The 18263-nt window shown below is 39.1% G+C and overlaps 1 protein-coding gene across 1 annotated transcript; it reads right to left on the bottom strand.

Annotated features, from left to right (window-relative positions):
- Positions 1–9: 9 nt before the first annotated feature.
- On the bottom strand, positions 10–14314 carry LOC129845958 (uncharacterized). The gene is made up of 8 exons (XM_055913943.1): positions 14190–14314; positions 8136–8323; positions 7626–7694; positions 2365–2409; positions 2169–2249; positions 1512–2039; positions 111–269; positions 10–43 (listed from the first exon to the last, which is right to left on the bottom strand). Exons 2-8 carry the CDS (start codon positions 8288–8290, stop codon positions 10–12), a joined length of 1071 nt encoding a protein of 356 aa, XP_055769918.1. The 5' UTR covers positions 8291–8323; positions 14190–14314.
- Between the last annotated feature and the right edge of the window lie 3949 nt (positions 14315–18263).

Genomic DNA, 18263 nt, shown 5'->3' with positions numbered 1-18263 from the left:
GGGTTGGAGTCAGGACTGACCTGTTGGGTATGGAGAGGAGAGTCTGGGTTGGAGTCAGGACTGACCTGTTGGGTATGGAGAGGAGAGTCTGGGTTGGAGTCAGGACTGACCTGTTGGGTATGGAGAGGAGAGTCTGGGTTGGAGTCAGGACTGACCTGTTGGGTATGGAGAGGAGAGTCTGGGTTGGAGTCAGGACTGACCTGTTGGGTATGGAGAGGAGAGTTTGGGTTGGAGTCAGGGAGGGAGGGTCAGGGAGTCTGGTCTCTAAACTGAGAGGAGAGAATGAAGAAGGGTCGTTATGGTGTCGCTGACCCTGCTCAGTCCTGATTCATTTTGGATTTTAGACAAATCTGACAGAGTTGACCAAATCTCCGGACACATCTTATCGGAATCACAATTTTGAGATAAATATTATTTAAAGTCAAGAAAATACATAAAAGAAAATACATAAAATCCTTTTTCAGTTCATATTCCTTATTGACAGTTTTTAGAATTTTAAACACTTTTTTTTGGAGAGTTTGAAATCCGGAGAACGGCATTTCCAGGCATAGATCCAACATGGAAATTAATAATATTGGAAATGTTTAGAGATTTCCAAAAACAAATCTTCCCCCTTATGACAGCCTGGTCTCATAGACTAGACGTAACATAGTAAAAATAATTCCAGGACTCAAATTAGTATGATATGTTACATTGGGTATGGTCACATAAGACAGAAGGTTACTTAAGGCAAAACCCCAAATGTTGCGTGTTCGAATCTCATCATGGACAACTTTAGCATTTTAGCAAATTAGCAACTTCGCAACTACCCTTTACTTTGCAACTACCCTTAAACCTAACTCCTAACCCCAATCTTAACCCTAACCCCTAGCCTAGCTAATGTTATCCACCTAGCTAACATTAGCTTTAGCCACCTAGCCAACGTTAGCCACAACAAATTGGAATTCGTAACATATCATGCATTTAGCAAATTCCTGTTCTGGCTGTGCCGGCTGGAGATTATAAGAGTACATGGCCATTAAGGCCAGATCGTTCTTCAAGATGTTCAAATGTTCATAGATGACCAGCAGGATCAAATAATAATCACAGTGCAGAGTTAAAAAGTAAGAAAAATTTGCAAAATAAGAAAGGAAATAGTAACACAATAAAATAACTGTTCATTATGTCATGACTGAATGCATACTGCCAATCATCAATGTTCATTATGTCATGACTGAATGCAGACTGCCAATCATCAATGTTCATTATGCCATGACTGAATGCATACTGCCAATCATCAATCTTCATTATGCCATGACTGAATGCATACTGCCAATCATCAATGTTCATTATGCCATGACTGAATGCATACTGCCAATCATCAATGTTCATTATGTCATGACTGAATGCATACTGCCAATCATCAATGTTCATTATGTCATGACTGAATGCATACTGCCAATCATCAATGTTCATTATGCCATGACTGAATGCTTACTGCCAATCATCAATGTTCATTATGACAAAAGTACCTGATCTCACTGATTGAAGCTTGGGGCATTGGTGACTCGGTCATTGGAGGTGGTGGTGGTGGTGGTGGTGTTGTTGGAGGTGGTGGTGGTGGTAGAGTTGTTGGAGGTGGTGGTGGTAGAGTTGTTGGAGGTGGTGGTGGTAGAGCTGTTGGTGGTGGTGGTGGTGGTGGAGTTGTTGGAGGTGGTGGTGGTAGAGTTGTTGGTGGTGGTGGTGGTGGTGGAGTTGTTGAAGGTGGTGGTGGTGGTAGAGTTGTTGTTGGAGTTGTTGGTGGGGGTGGTAGAGTTGTTGGAGGTGGTGGTGGTGGTGGAGTTGTTGGAGGTGGTGGTGGAGTTGTTGGTGGTGGTGGAGTTGTTGGAGGTGGTGGTGGTGGAGTTGTTGGGACTGCCGGGGGCTCTTCATCAGTGATATGGGTAATGGCGTGGGGGAGTACTTCTGGAGGGCTCAGTGGGGAGTAGAATAGTTTTTTGGGGGAGGAAAAGACCCTTGCAGTAAAGAGGGACATGGATGGGCTCTTCAGCGTTGAGCTTCTACATGACCACACGGAAATGAAACAAGATTTTTGGTCAGTTACTGTAATACGGCATTAAATAAAAGCTCACATACATAATCAAACTTTAAACTCATGTCAAGTCACTTGTTGTATGTGTCTGACTTACGTGGGGGAGTTTAGAGACTTTGGGGAGGTGCTCCCAGGACTCATGGCTGTCTTGGAGTCTTTCATGCTCTTTGAGGTGGTGCTGGGAGGAGAGGGAAGACAGTCGCGGTTCAGTACACTACTAGGAGGGTCTGACAGTTTTTTTTGTGAGTTTGGTACAATTTTAGTCCCCTGAGTTGGAATTTGGACCTCTTTACCTTAAAATGAAGGACACAGTCTTGGTCTTTGGAGGAAGTGGAGGGCTGAGGTAAAACGAAACAAACGAAAAACACAAATACATTTGTGAGGTAAAGAGACACACCTGTGTGAGAATGACGAAATATGATGAAGATACAGGTAGAGAGTGACCATCAATTAGAGAAAACACTGTGACTACCAAATAGTAGGTATAGACTTAAAGAAAACACTGTGACTAGTAGATAGTAGATATATAGTTAAAGAAAACACTGTGACTACCAGATAGTAGATATAGAGTTAAAGAATACACTGTGACTAGTAGATAGTAGATATATAGTTAGAGAAAACACTGTGACTACCAGATAGTAGATATCTAGTTAAAGAATACACTGTGACTACCAGATAGTAGATATACATTTACATTTACATTTAAGTCATTTAGCAGACGCTCTTATCCAGAGCGACTTACAAATTGGTGCATTCACCTAATGACATCCAGTGGAGCAGCCACTTTACAATAGTGCATCTAAATCTTTTAAGGGGGGGGGGGGGGGGGGGGCAGAAGGATTGCTTTATCCTATCCTAGGTATTCCTTGAAGAGGTGGGGTTTCAGGTGTCTCCGGAAGGTGGTGATTGACTCCGCTGTCCTGGCGTCGTGAGGGAGTTTGTTCCACCATTGGGGTGCCAGAGCAGCGAACAGTTTTGACTGGGCTGAGCGGGAACTGTACTTCCTCAGTGGTAGGGAGGCGAGCAGGCCAGAGGTGGATGAACGCAGTGCCCTTGTTTGGGTGTAGGGCCTGATCAGAGCCTGAAGGTACTGAGGTGCCGTTCCCCTCACAGCTCCGTAGGCAAGCACCATGGTCTTGTAGCGGATGCGAGCTTCAACTGGAAGCCAGTGGAGAGAGCGGAGGAGCGGGGTGACGTGAGAGAACTTGGGAAGGTTGAACACCAGACGGGCTGCGGCGTTCTGGATGAGTTGTAGGGGTTTGATGGCACAGGCAGGGAGCCCAGCCAACAGCGAGTTGCAGTAATCCAGACGGGAGATGACAAGTGCCTGGATTAGGACCTGCGCCGCTTCCTGTGTGAGGCAGGGTCGTACTCTGCGGATGTTGTAGAGCATGAACCTACAGGAAAACGAAAAACAGAGTTAAAGAATACACTGTGACTACCAGATAGTAGATATATAGAGTTAAAGAATACACTGTGACTACCAGATAGTAGATATATAGTTAGAGAAAACACTGTGACTACCAGATAGTAGATATAGAGTTAAAGAAAACACTGTGACTAGTAGATAGTAGATATATAGTTAAAGAAAACACTGTGACTACCAGATAGTAGATATCTAGTTAAAGAATACACCACAGTGTATTCTTTAACTAGATATCTACTATCTGGTAGTCACAGTGTTTTCTTTAACTATATATCTACTATCTACTAGTCACAGTTGTTGTTGTTGGGACTGCCGTATATATCACCACAGTGTATTCTTTAACTAGATATCTACTATCTGGTAGTCACAGTGTTTTCTTTAACTATATATCTACTATCTACTAGTCACAGTGTTTTCTTTAACTCTATATCTACTATCTGGTAGTCAAAGTGTTTTCTTTAACTATATATCTACTATCTGGTAGTCACAGTGTTTTATTTAACCATATATCTACTAGTCACAGTGTATTCTTTAACTAGATATCTACTATCTGGTAGTCACAGTGTTTTCTTTAACTCTATATCTACTATCTGGTAGTCACAGTGTTTTCTTTAACTATATATCTACTATCTGGTAGTCACAGTGTTTTATTTAACCATATATCTACTAGTCACAGTGTTTTCTTTAACTATATATCTACTATCTGGTAGTCACAGTGTTTTATTTAACCATATATCTACTAGTCACAGTGTATTCTTTAACTAGATATCTACTATCTGGTAGTCACAGTGTTTTCTTTAACTCTATATCTACTATCTGGTAGTCACAGTGTATTCTTTAACTCTATATCTACTATCTGGTAGTCACAGTGTTTTCTTTAACTATATATCTACTAGTCACAGTGTAGTATAGTAGATATATGGTTAAATAAAACACTGTGACTACCAGATAGTAGATATCTAGTTAAAGAATACACTGTGACTACCAGATAGTAGATATATAGTTAAAGAAAACACTGTGACTACCAGATAGTAGATATAGAGTTAAAGAAAACACTGTGACTACCAGATAGTAGATATCTAGTTAAAGAATACACTGTGACTAGTAGATATATGGTTAAATAAAACACTGTGACTACCAGATAGTAGATATATAGTTAAAGAAAACACTGTGACTACCAGATAGTAGATATAGAGTTAAAGAAAACACTGTGACTACCCGATAGTAGATATCTAGTTAAAGAATACACTGTGACTACCAGATAGTAGATATAGAGTTAAAGAATACACTGTGACTACCAGATAGTAGATATATAGTTAGAGAAAACACTGTGACTACCAGATAGTAGATATAGAGTTAAAGAAAACACTGTGACTAGTAGATAGTAGATATATAGTTAAAGAAAACACTGTGACTACCAGATAGTAGATATCTAGTTAAAGAATACACCACAGTGTATTCTTTAACTAGATATCTACTATCTGGTAGTCACAGTGTTTTCTTTAACTATATATCTACTATCTACTAGTCACAGTGTTTTCTTTAACTCTATATCTACTATCTGGTAGTCAAAGTGTTTTCTTTAACTATATATCTACTATCTGGTAGTCACAGTGTTTTATTTAACCATATATCTACTAGTCACAGTGTATTCTTTAACTAGATATCTACTATCTGGTAGTCACAGTGTTTTCTTTAACTCTATATCTACTATCTGGTAGTCACAGTGTTTTCTTTAACTATATATCTACTATCTGGTAGTCACAGTGTTTTATTTAACCATATATCTACTAGTCACAGTGTTTTCTTTAACTATATATCTACTATCTGGTAGTCACAGTGTTTTATTTAACCATATATCTACTAGTCACAGTGTATTCTTTAACTAGATATCTACTATCTGGTAGTCACAGTGTTTTCTTTAACTCTATATCTACTATCTGGTAGTCACAGTGTTTTCTTTAACTATATATCTACTATCTGGTAGTCACAGTGTTTTATTTAACCATATATCTACTAGTCACAGTGTTTTCTTTAACTATATATCTACTATCTGGTAGTCACAGTGTTTTATTTAACCATATATCTACTAGTCACAGTGTATTCTTTAACTAGATATCTACTATCTGGTAGTCACAGTGTTTTCTTTAACTCTATATCTACTATCTGGTAGTCACAGTGTATTCTTTAACTCTATATCTACTATCTGGTAGTCACAGTGTTTTCTTTAACTATATATCTACTAGTCACAGTGTAGTATAGTAGATATATGGTTAAATAAAACACTGTGACTACCAGATAGTAGATATCTAGTTAAAGAATACACTGTGACTACCAGATAGTAGATATATAGTTAAAGAAAACACTGTGACTACCAGATAGTAGATATAGAGTTAAAGAAAACACTGTGACTACCAGATAGTAGATATCTAGTTAAAGAATACACTGTGACTAGTAGATATATGGTTAAATAAAACACTGTGACTACCAGATAGTAGATATATAGTTAAAGAAAACACTGTGACTACCAGATAGTAGATATAGAGTTAAAGAAAACACTGTGACTACCCGATAGTAGATATCTAGTTAAAGAATACACTGTGACTACCAGATAGTAGATATAGAGTTAAAGAATACACTGTGACTACCAGATAGTAGATATATAGTTAGAGAAAACACTGTGACTACCAGATAGTAGATATAGAGTTAAAGAAAACACTGTGACTAGTAGATAGTAGATATATAGTTAAAGAAAACACTGTGACTACCAGATAGTAGATATCTAGTTAAAGAATACACCACAGTGTATTCTTTAACTAGATATCTACTATCTGGTAGTCACAGTGTTTTCTTTAACTATATATCTACTATCTACTAGTCACAGTGTTTTCTTTAACTCTATATCTACTATCTGGTAGTCAAAGTGTTTTCTTTAACTATATATCTACTATCTGGTAGTCACAGTGTTTTATTTAACCATATATCTACTAGTCACAGTGTATTCTTTAACTAGATATCTACTATCTGGTAGTCACAGTGTTTTCTTTAACTCTATATCTACTATCTGGTAGTCACAGTGTTTTCTTTAACTATATATCTACTATCTGGTAGTCACAGTGTTTTATTTAACCATATATCTACTAGTCACAGTGTTTTCTTTAACTATATATCTACTATCTGGTAGTCACAGTGTTTTATTTAACCATATATCTACTAGTCACAGTGTATTCTTTAACTAGATATCTACTATCTGGTAGTCACAGTGTTTTCTTTAACTCTATATCTACTATCTGGTAGTCACAGTGTATTCTTTAACTCTATATCTACTATCTGGTAGTCACAGTGTTTTCTTTAACTATATATCTACTAGTCACAGTGTAGTATAGTAGATATATGGTTAAATAAAACACTGTGACTACCAGATAGTAGATATCTAGTTAAAGAAAACACTGTGACTACCAGATAGTAGATATAGAGTTAAAGAAAACACTGTGACTACCAGATAGTAGATATCTAGTTAAAGAATACACTGTGACTAGTAGATATATGGTTAAATAAAACACTGTGACTACCAGATAGTAGATATATAGTTAAAGAAAACACTGTGACTACCAGATAGTAGATATAGAGTTAAAGAAAACACTGTGACTACCCGATAGTAGATATCTAGTTAAAGAATACACTGTGACTAGTAGATATATGGTTAAATAAAACACTGTGACTACCAGATAATAAATATACTCCTTTTAGACAAAAAACAAATAACTTTCTTCTGAAACTCATCAGTCTATTCTTGCTCTGAGAAATGAAGGCTATTCAATGTGAGAAATTGCCAAGAAACTGAAGATCTCGTACAATACTGTGTACTACTCCCTTCACAGAACAGCACAAACTGGCTCTAACCAGAATAGAAAGAGGAGTGGGAGGCTCCGGTGCACAATTGAGCAAGAGGACAAGTACATTAGAGTGTCTAGTTTGAGAAACGGACACCTCACAAGTCGTCAACTGGCAGCTTCATTAAATAGTACCCGCAAAACACCAGTCTCAACGTCAACAGTGAAGAGGCGACTCCGGGATGCTGGCCTTCTAGGCAGGAATGCTGCTAAGATAAACATAATGAAAATGTACCTCTTGGTCAGATGGTTGACTGGGGTGCTAGGGCTGGCAGGATTGGGCTGGCCCACCTCAGACTGCAGGCTGTGGTTAGCATCAAACAGACAGAGGGAGATGGATGTTAGAGAGAGAGAATTCTACCAAATGTGATATTGTCAAATCATTTAGATGTTTGACATTGGTAAACTTCTTACCATGGTGACAGTGTCAGTAGATTTGAGACAGCTCAGAACCTCTCCACACTGTGTGTATGTGTGTGTGTGTGTGTGTGTGTGTGTGTGTGTGTGTGTGTGTGTGTGTGTGTGTGTGTGTGTGTGTGTGTGTGTGTAGTGTGTGTGTGTGTGTGTGTGTGTGTGTGTGTGTGTGTGTGTGTGTGTGTGTGTGTGTGTGTGTGTGTGTGTGTGTGTGTGTAGTGTGTGTGTGTGTGTAGTGTGTGTGGTGTGTGTGTGTGTGTGTGTGTGTGTGTGTACTCGTGTATGTGTGTCTCTAAGGATGCGTGTGTTTTTGTGTGTGTGTCCCACTTACTCCACTAGCTCCTCCTCCTCCTCCACGCTGCGTCTGATCCAGCTGTTGTCTTTCAGCAGACTGGTCTTCTTCCTGCTGCTGTCAGCTATGTTCTGACTGGCACTCATCTCCTTACTCCATCTGACAGGCTTAGACTTCTGACTGAAAACAGACATGGTAGAAAGCAGGCGAGGATGTTCCAATCTGTGCTAGAAGAAAAATGAAACGTAACAAAGATATTGGTGTGATGAACACTCACACACCTGGGTCACCTGCTACGTTCCAACATTCCAATTACCTGTCCTGAGGACAGACCTGAATGTGGATGTATCTGTTTTATGATGACCGCTTCCTGATGTGGTTAAGAATGGCATGCTAGATGGTATGTTTGATTAAGCAATAATGTTCAACACATTATTATGATTGAACAATCACAAACTTAACTGGTTGAGAACAACAGACTTTGGTTCCATGTGGCTTAATAGTGTTGTTAGGGCATAATAGTGTTGCTATGGCTTAATAGTGTTGCTATGGCTTAATAGTGTTGTTAGGGCTTAATAGTGTTGCTATGGCTTAATAGTGTTGCTATGGCTTAATAGTGTTGTTAGGGCTTAATAGTGTTGCTATGGCTTAATAGTGTTGCTATGACTTAATAGTGTTGTTATGGCATAATAGTGTTGCTATGACTTAATAGTGTTGTTAGGGCTTAATAGTGTTGATATGGCTTAATAGTGTTGCTATGGCTTAATAGTGTTGTTAGGGCTTAATAGTGTTGCTATGGCTTAATAGTGTTGTTAGGGCTTAATAGTGTTGTTAGGGCTTAATAGTGTTGTTAGGGCTTAATAGTGTTGTTAGGGCTTAATAGTGTTGCTATGGCTTAATAGTGTTGTTATGGCTTAATAGTGTTGCTATGACTTAATAGTGTTGTTAGAGCATAATAGTGTTGCTATGACTTAATAGTGTTGTTATGGCTTAATAGTGTTGCTATGACGTAATAGTGTTGTTAGGGCTTAATAGTGTTGTTAGGGCTTAATAGTGTTGCTATGACTTAATAGTGTTGTTAGGGCATAATAGTGTTGTTAGGGCATAATAGTGTTGCTATGACTTAATAGTGTTGTTAGAGCATAATAGTGTTGCTATGACTTAATAGTGTTGTTAGGGCTTAATAGTGTTGTTAGGGCATAATAGTGTTGCTATGACTTAATAGTGTTGTTAGGGCTTAATAGTGTTGTTAGGGCATAATAGTGTTGCTATGACCTAATAGTGTTGTTAGGGCATAATAGTGTTGCTATGACTTAATAGTGTTGTTAGGGCATAATAGTGTTGCTATGACTTAATAGTGTTGTTAGGGCATAATAGTGTTGTTAGAGCTTAATAGTGTTGTTAGAGCATAATAGTGTTGCTATGACTTAATAGTGTTGTTAGGGCTTAATAGTGTTGCTAGTGTAACGGATGTGAAATGGCTAGCTAGTTAGCGGGTACGCGCTAGTAGCGTTTCAATCAGTTACGTCACTTGCTCTGAAACCTAGAAGTAGGGTTGCACCTTGCTCTGCAAGGGCCGTGGCCTTTGTGGAGCGATGGGTAACGATGCTTCGTGGGCGACCGTTGTTGATGTGTGCAGAGGGTCCCTGGTTCGCGCCCTGGTCGGGGCGAGGGGACGGTTTAAAGTTATACTGTTACATTGGTGCCGTGACCCGGATCACTGGTTGCTGCGGAAAAGAAGGAGGTTGAAAGGGGGGTGAGTGTAACGGATGTGAAATGGCTAGCTAGTTAGCGGGTACGCGCTAGTAGCGTTTCAATCAGTTACGTCACTTGCTCTGAAACCTAGATGTAGGGTTTCCCCTTGCTCTGCAAGGGCCGCGGCCTTTGTGGAGCGATGGGTAACGATGCTTCGTGGGCGACCGTTGTTGATGTGTGCAGAGGGTCCCTGGTTCGCACCCGGGTCGGGGCGAGGGGACGTACTAAAGTTATACTGTTACACTATGACTTAATAGTGTTGTTAGGGCATAATAGTGTTGCTATGACTTAATAGTATTGTTAGGGCATAATAGTGTTGCTATGACTTAATAGTGTTGTTAGGGCATAATAGTGTTGCTATGACTTAATAGTGTTGTTAGGGCTTAATAGTGTTGTTAGAGCATAATAGTGTTGTTAGGGCTTAATAGTGTTGTTAGGGCTTAATAGTGTTGTTAGGGCTTAATAGTGTTGTTAGGGCTTAATAGTGTTGTTAGGGCTTAATAGTGTTGTTAGGGCTTAATAGTGTTGTTAGGGCTTAATAGTGTTGCTATGGCTTAATAGTGTTGCTATGGCTTAATAGTGTTGTTAGGGCTTAATAGTGTTGTTAGGGCTTAATAGTGTTGTTAGGGCTTAATAGTGTTGTTAGAGCATAATAGTGTTGTTAGGGCTTAATAGTGTTGTTAGGGCTTAATAGTGTTGCTATGGCTTAATAGTGTTGTTAGGGCTTAATAGTGTTGCTATGACTTAATAGTGTTGCTATGGCTTAATAGTGTTGTTAGGGCTTAATAGTGTTGTTAGAGCTTAATAGTGTTGTTAGGGCTTAATAGTGTTGTTAGAGCTTAATAGTGTTGTTAGGGCTTAATAGTGTTGCTATGGCTTAATAGTGTTGTTAGAGCATAATAGTGTTGCTATGGCTTAATAGTGTTGTTAGGGCTTAATAGTGTTGTTAGGGCATAATAGTGTTGTTAGAGCTTAATAGTGTTGTTAGAGCTTAATAGTGTTGTTAGAGCTTAATAGTGTTGCTATGACTTAATAGTGTTGTTAGGGCTTAATAGTGTTGTTAGAGCATAATAGTGTTGCTATGGCTTAATAGTGTTGCTATGACTTAATAGTGTTGCTATGACTTAATAGTGTTGCTATGACTTAATAGTGTTGTTAGAGCATAATAGTGTTGCTATGACTTAATAGTGTTGTTAGGGCTTAATAGTGTTGCTATGACTTAATAGTGTTGTTAGGGCATAATAGTGTTGCTATGACTTAATAGTGTTGTTAGGGCTTAATAGTGTTGTTAGAGCTTAATAGTGTTGTTAGGGATTAATAGTGTTGCTATGACTTAATAGTGTTGTTAGGGCTTAATAGTGTTGCTATGACTTAATAGTGTTGTTAGGGCATAATAGTGTTGCTATGACTTAATAGTGTTGTTAGGGCTTAATAGTGTTGTTAGAGCATAATAGTGTTGTTAGGGATTAATAGTGTTGCTATGACTTAATAGTGTTGTTAGGGCTTAATAGTGTTGTTAGAGCATAATAGTGTTGTTAGAGCATAATAGTGTTGCTATGGCTTAATAGTGTTGCTATGACTTAATAGTGTTGCTATGACTTAATAGTGTTGCTATGACTTAATAGTGTTGTTAGAGCATAATAGTGTTGCTATGACTTAATAGTGTTGTTAGGGCTTAATAGTGTTGCTATGACTTAATAGTATTGTTAGGGCATAATAGTGTTGCTATGACTTAATAGTGTTGCTATGACTTAATAGTGTTGCTATGACTTAATAGTATTGTTAGGGCATAATAGTGTTGCTATGACTTAATAGTGTTGCTATGACTTAATAGTATTGTTAGGGCTTAATAGTGTTGCTATGACTTAATAGTGTTGCTATGACTTAATAGTGTTGTTAGAGCATAATAGTGTTGCTATGACTTAATAGTGTTGTTAGGGCTTAATAGTGTTGCTATGACTTAATAGTATTGTTAGGGCATAATAGTGTTGCTATGACTTAATAGTGTTGTTAGGGCATAATAGTGTTGCTATGACTTAATAGTGTTGTTAGGGCTTAATAGTGTTGTTAGAGCATAATAGTGTTGTTAGGGCTTAATAGTGTTGTTAGGGCTTAATAGTGTTGCTATGACTTAATAGTGTTGTTAGGGCTTAATAGTGTTGTTAGAGCTTAATAGTGTTGTTAGGGCTTAATAGTGTTGTTAGAGCTTAATAGTGTTGTTAGGGCTTAATAGTGTTGCTATGGCTTAATAGTGTTGTTAGAGCATAATAGTGTTGCTATGGCTTAATAGTGTTGTTAGGGCTTAATAGTGTTGTTAGGGCATAATAGTGTTGTTAGAGCTTAATAGTGTTGTTAGAGCTTAATAGTGTTGTTAGAGCTTAATAGTGTTGCTATGACTTAATAGTGTTGTTAGGGCTTAATAGTGTTGTTAGAGCATAATAGTGTTGCTATGGCTTAATAGTGTTGCTATGACTTAATAGTGTTGCTATGACTTAATAGTGTTGCTATGACTTAATAGTGTTGCTATGGCTTAATAGTGTTGCTATGACTTAATAGTGTTGCTATGACTTAATAGTGTTGCTATGACTTAATAGTGTTGCTATGACTTAATAGTGTTGCTATGACTTAATAGTGTTGCTATGACTTAATAGTGTTGCTATGACTTAATAGTGTTGCTATGACTTAATAGTGTTGTTAGAGCATAATAGTGTTGCTATGACTTAATAGTGTTGTTAGGGCTTAATAGTGTTGCTATGACTTAATAGTGTTGTTAGGGCATAATAGTGTTGCTATGACTTAATAGTGTTGTTAGGGCTTAATAGTGTTGTTAGAGCTTAATAGTGTTGTTAGGGATTAATAGTGTTGCTATGACTTAATAGTGTTGTTAGGGCTTAATAGTGTTGTTAGAGCATAATAGTGTTGTTAGGGATTAATAGTGTTGCTATGACTTAATAGTGTTGTTAGGGCTTAATAGTGTTGTTAGAGCATAATAGTGTTGTTAGAGCATAATAGTGTTGCTATGGCTTAATAGTGTTGCTATGACTTAATAGTGTTGCTATGACTTAATAGTGTTGCTATGACTTAATAGTGTTGTTAGAGCATAATAGTGTTGCTATGACTTAATAGTGTTGTTAGGGCTTAATAGTGTTGCTATGACTTAATAGTGTTGTTAGGGCATAATAGTGTTGCTATGACTTAATAGTGTTGTTATGGCTTAATAGTGTTGTTATGACTTAATAGTATTGTTAGGGCATAATAGTGTTGCTATGACTTAATAGTGTTGTTAGAGCATAATAGTGTTGCTATGACTTAATAGTGTTGCTATGGCTTAATAGTGTTGCTATGACTTAATAGTGTTGTCTATGACTTAATAGTGTTGTTAGAGCTTAATAGTGTTGCTATGACTTAATAGTGTTGTTAGAGCTTAATAGTGTTGCTATGACTTAATAGTGTTGTTAGAGCTTAATAGTGTTGCTATGACTTAATAGTGTTGTTAGAGCATAATAGTGTTGCTATGACTTAATAGTGTTGTTAGGGCTTAATAGTGTTGTTAGGGCTTAATAGTGTTGCTATGGCTTAATAGTTTTGCTATGGCTTAATAGTGTTGTTAGGGCTTAATAGTGTTGCTATGGCTTAATAGTTTTGCTATGGCTTAATAGTGTTGTTAGGGCATAATAGTGTTGCTATGACTTAATAGTGTTGTTAGAGCTTAATAGTGTTGCTATGGCTTAATAGTGTTGCTATGACTTAATAGTGTTGTTAGAGCTTAATAGTGTTGCTATGGCTTAATAGTGTTGTTAGGGCTTAATAGTGTTGCTATGACTTAATAGTGTTGTTAGGGCTTAATAGTGTTGCTATGACTTAATAGTGTTGTTAGGGCTTAATAGTGTTGCTATGACTTAATAGTGTTGTTAGAGCTTAATAGTGTTGCTATGGCTTAATAGTGTTGTTAGGGCTTAATAGTGTTGCTATGACTTAATAGTGTTGTTAGGGCTTAATAGTGTTGCTATGACTTAATAGTGTTGTTAGAGCTTAATAGTGTTGCTATGGCTTAATAGTGTTGTTAGGGCTTAATAGTGTTATGGCTTGCACCTTATTGAGAACTGTGATAACAGAACACTAACCATGCCATAGCCTTTCCTGAACAAATAAAGTTAAAGATCTCAGAAAAACACACAGGGATACAGAAATCCCAGCTACCAACTGCTCTCAATGATGCATCTCTCAATCAATATCATGTAAGACCATTTCAAACTGTGAAACTCAACAATGGTATGAGACCACTAACAAAGATGTACCCCCTTGATAGAAAATTATAGATGTGTCTGTTTAACTCACCGTGAAGAAGACCAGTGTTCACAATAGTGGCTGATGATCGTGGATTTTAGTATTTTCTCTGTCTCTCCGTCTCTCTCTCTCTCTCTCTTTCTCTCTCTCTCTCTCTCTCTCTCTCTCTCTCTCTCTGTTTCTCTCTCTCTCTCTCTCTCTCTCTGTCTCTCTCTCTCTCTCTCTCTGTCTCTCTCTCTCTCTCTCTCTCTTTTTCTCTCTCTGTCTCTGTCTTTCTCGCTCTCTGTCTCTCTGTCTCTCTCTCTCTCCGTCTCTCTCTGTCTCTCTCTCTCTCTGTCTGTCTCTCTCTCTCTCTCTATCTTTCTCTCTGTCTCTCTCTGTCTCTGTCTCTCTCTGTCTCTGTCTTTCTCGCTCTCTGTCTCTCTGTCTCTCTCTCTCTCTCTCCGTCTCTCTCTGTCTCTCTCTCTCTCTGTCTGTCTCTCTCTCTCTCTATCTTTCTCTCTGTCTCTCTCTGTCTCTGTCTCTCTCTGTCTCTGTCTTTCTCGCTCTCTGTCTCTGTCTCTCTGTCTCTCTCCGTCTCTCTCTCTCTATCTTTCTCTCTCTCTCTCTGCCTCTCTCTGTCTCTGTCTTTCTCTCTGTCTGTCTCTCTCTCTCTTACGCTACCCTTTCTGTCCTGAAGGGTAAGGTGCTGAAGGTAAGGATAGGGGTCAGGGAGGTGTGGATAAAACAGTACACATGTAAACCTGAAAGGTGAGTAACCTGAGTTGACTGTTATCAGTGAGACTGGAAAAACACTGGAGGATGATAATAAACAACTCATCAGGACAAAACTCAATGAGCTGCTCTACAAAGCAACAACAGTGTTAATCAACCATGGATGTGTGGCTGCCATTATTAAGGGATCTAGTAATGACTATATATTGCTAGCCATGGACAGTATGAGACAGTAACCTAGCCATGGACAGTATGAGACAGTAACCTAGCCATGGACAGTGTGAGACAGTAACCTAGCCATGGACAGTATGAGACAGTAACCTAGCCATGGACAGTATGAGACAGTAACCTAGCCATGGACAGTGTGATGGTTTGAGACAGTAACCTAGCCATGGACAGTATGAGACTGTAACCTAGCCATGGACAGTGTGATGGTTTGAGACAGTAACCTAGCCATGGACAGTATGATGGTTTGAGACTGTAACCTAGCCATGGACAGTGTGATGGTTTGAGACAGTAACCTAGCCATGGACAGTGTGATGGTTTGAGACAGTAACCTAGCCATGGACAGTATGAGACAGTAACCTAGCCATGGACAGTGTGATGGTATGAGACAGTAACCTAGCCATGGACAGACAGTATGAGACAGTAACCTAGCCATGGACAGTATGAGACAGTAACCTAGCCATGGACAGTGTGATGGTATGAGACAGTAACCTAGCCATGGACAGTGTGAGACAGTAACCTAGCCATGGACAGTGTGAGACAGTAACCTAGCCATGGACAGTGTGAGACAGTAACCTAGCCATGGACAGTGTGATGGTATGAGACAGTAACCTAGCCAGGGACAGTGTGAGACAGTAACCTAGCCATGGGCAGTGTGAGACAGTAACCTAGCCATGGACAGTGTGAGACAGTAACCTAGCCATGGACAGTGTGATGGTATTAGACAGTAACCTAGCCATGGACAGACAGTATGAGACAGTAACCTAGCCATGGACAGTATGAGACTGTAACCTAGCCATGGACAGTATGAGACTGTAACCTAGCCATGGACAGTGTAATGGTATGAGACAGTAACCTAGCCATGGACAGACAGTATGAGACAGTAACCTAGCCATGGACAGTATAAGACAATAACCTAGCCATGGACAGTGTGATGGTATGAGACAGTAACCTGGTAGCCATGGACAGACAGTATGAGACAGTAACCTAGCCATGGACAGTGTGAGACAGTAACCTAGCCATGGACAGTATGAGACAGTAACCTAGCCATGGACAGTATGAGACTGTAACCTAGCCATGGACAGTGTGATGGTTTGAGACAGTAACCTAGCCATGGACAGTATGATGGTTTGAGACTGTAACCTAGCCATGGACAGTGTGATGGTTTGAGACAGTAACCTAGCCATGGACAGTGTGATGGTTTGAGACAGTAACCTAGCCATGGACAGTATGAGACAGTAACCTAGCCATGGACAGTGTGATGGTATGAGACAGTAACCTAGCCATGGACAGACAGTATGAGACAGTAACCTAGCCATGGACAGTATGAGACAGTAACCTAGCCATGGACAGTGTGATGGTATGAGACAGTAACCTAGCCATGGACAGTGTGAGACAGTAACCTAGCCATGGACAGTGTGAGACAGTAACCTAGCCATGGACAGTGTGAGACAGTAACCTAGCCATGGACAGTGTGATGGTATGAGACAGTAACCTAGCCAGGGACAGTGTGAGACAGTAACCTAGCCATGGGCAGTGTGAGACAGTAACCTAGCCATGGACAGTGTGAGACAGTAACCTAGCCATGGACAGTGTGATGGTATTAGACAGTAACCTAGCCATGGACAGACAGTATGAGACAGTAACCTAGCCATGGACAGTATGAGACTGTAACCTAGCCATGGACAGTATGAGACTGTAACCTAGCCATGGACAGTGTAATGGTATGAGACAGTAACCTAGCCATGGACAGACAGTATGAGACAGTAACCTAGCCATGGACAGTATAAGACAATAACCTAGCCATGGACAGTGTGATGGTATGAGACAGTAACCTGGTAGCCATGGACAGACAGTATGAGACAGTAACCTAGCCATGGACAGTGTGAGACAGTAACCTAGCCATGGACAGTATGAGACAGTAACCTAGCCATGGACAGTATGAGACAGTAACCTAGCCATGGACAGTATGAGACTGTAACCTAGCCATGGACAGTATGAGACAGTAACCTAGCCATGGACAGTGTGATGGTATGAGACAGTAACCTAGCCATGGACAGTATGAGACAGTAACCTGGTAGCCATGGACAGTATTAGAATGCAGCAGACATTGGCAAGAAGTAGGGCAACAGTTGACATACACGCAACCACACACATGCAGAATAGATAATGACAAATCATACGTCATGAATGAACAAATCAATGTCCCCTAACCTACGCGGTACCTTCATATATGATGTAACCAAGGTAACCACTGCACCTAGTGGCCCCCATCTGTTCAGAGGGGTCACTGAGTTTCACTGAGATCTGCCCTGAAATGGCAGTTGATGATGTAACAACTGCCAATAATGTAATAGCTGGTAGTAATATATTATCTTTTGCATTTATAATGTAATACATGCTGATGACGTAATACATGCTGATAATAGCATGCTGATAACATACTGATAATGTAATTATCAATTATAATGTAATACATGCTGATGATGTAATACATGTTGATAATGTAATACATGCTGATGATGTAATAATACATGCTGATGATGTAATACATGCTGATGATAGCATGCTGATAACATACTGATAATGTAATTATCAATTATAATGTAATACATGCTGATGACGTAATACATGTTGATAATGTAATACATGCTGATGATGTAATAATACATGCTGATGATGTAATACATGCTGATGATGTAATACATGCTGATAATGTAATACATGCTGATGATGTAATACATGCTGATGACATAATACATGCTGATGACGTAATACATGCTGATGACGTAATACATGCTGATGACGTTATACATGCTGATGATGTAATACATGCTGATGATGTAATACATGCTGATGATGTAATACATGCTGATAATGTAATACATGGTGATGATGTAATACATGCTGATGACGTAATACATGCTGATGATGTAATACATGCTGATGATGTAATACATGCTGATGACGTAATACATGCTGATGATGTAAAACACACTTAGATATTACAGAGAATACAGTCCCAAATGTGTCTTCCGCATTTAATCCAACCCCTCTGAGGGCCCATACTCATGTTTCCCAGACGAGAAAAACAGGGAGATTGAGGCATTTGAATTCCGACACACTTAGATATTACAGATAAAACAGTCCCAAAATGTTGTCACATCTACACAAGTCCAGAACATA

The sequence above is a fragment of the Salvelinus fontinalis genome, unplaced genomic scaffold (genome assembly GCF_029448725.1).
Source record: "Salvelinus fontinalis isolate EN_2023a unplaced genomic scaffold, ASM2944872v1 scaffold_0411, whole genome shotgun sequence".
NCBI classification, from domain to species: Eukaryota; Metazoa; Chordata; class Actinopteri; order Salmoniformes; family Salmonidae; genus Salvelinus; species Salvelinus fontinalis.
This window is presented reverse-complemented; position numbering and strand designations above follow the sequence as displayed.

Bases quoted from the DNA above. Each gene is read 5' to 3' on its own strand.
- LOC129845958 (XM_055913943.1), bottom strand. From the start codon at position 8,290: ATGTCTGTTTTCAGTCAGAAGTCTAAGCCTGTCAGATGGAGTAAGGAG. The intron at 2,040-2,168 runs GTAAGTCAGACA...GTGGTCATGTAG, and splicing joins AAGTCTCTAAACTCCCCCAC to AAGCTCAACGCTGAAGAGCC. The intron at 270-1,511 runs GTACTTTTGTCA...CTCTCCTCTCAG, and splicing joins GCTTCAATCAGTGAGATCAG to TTTAGAGACCAGACTCCCTG.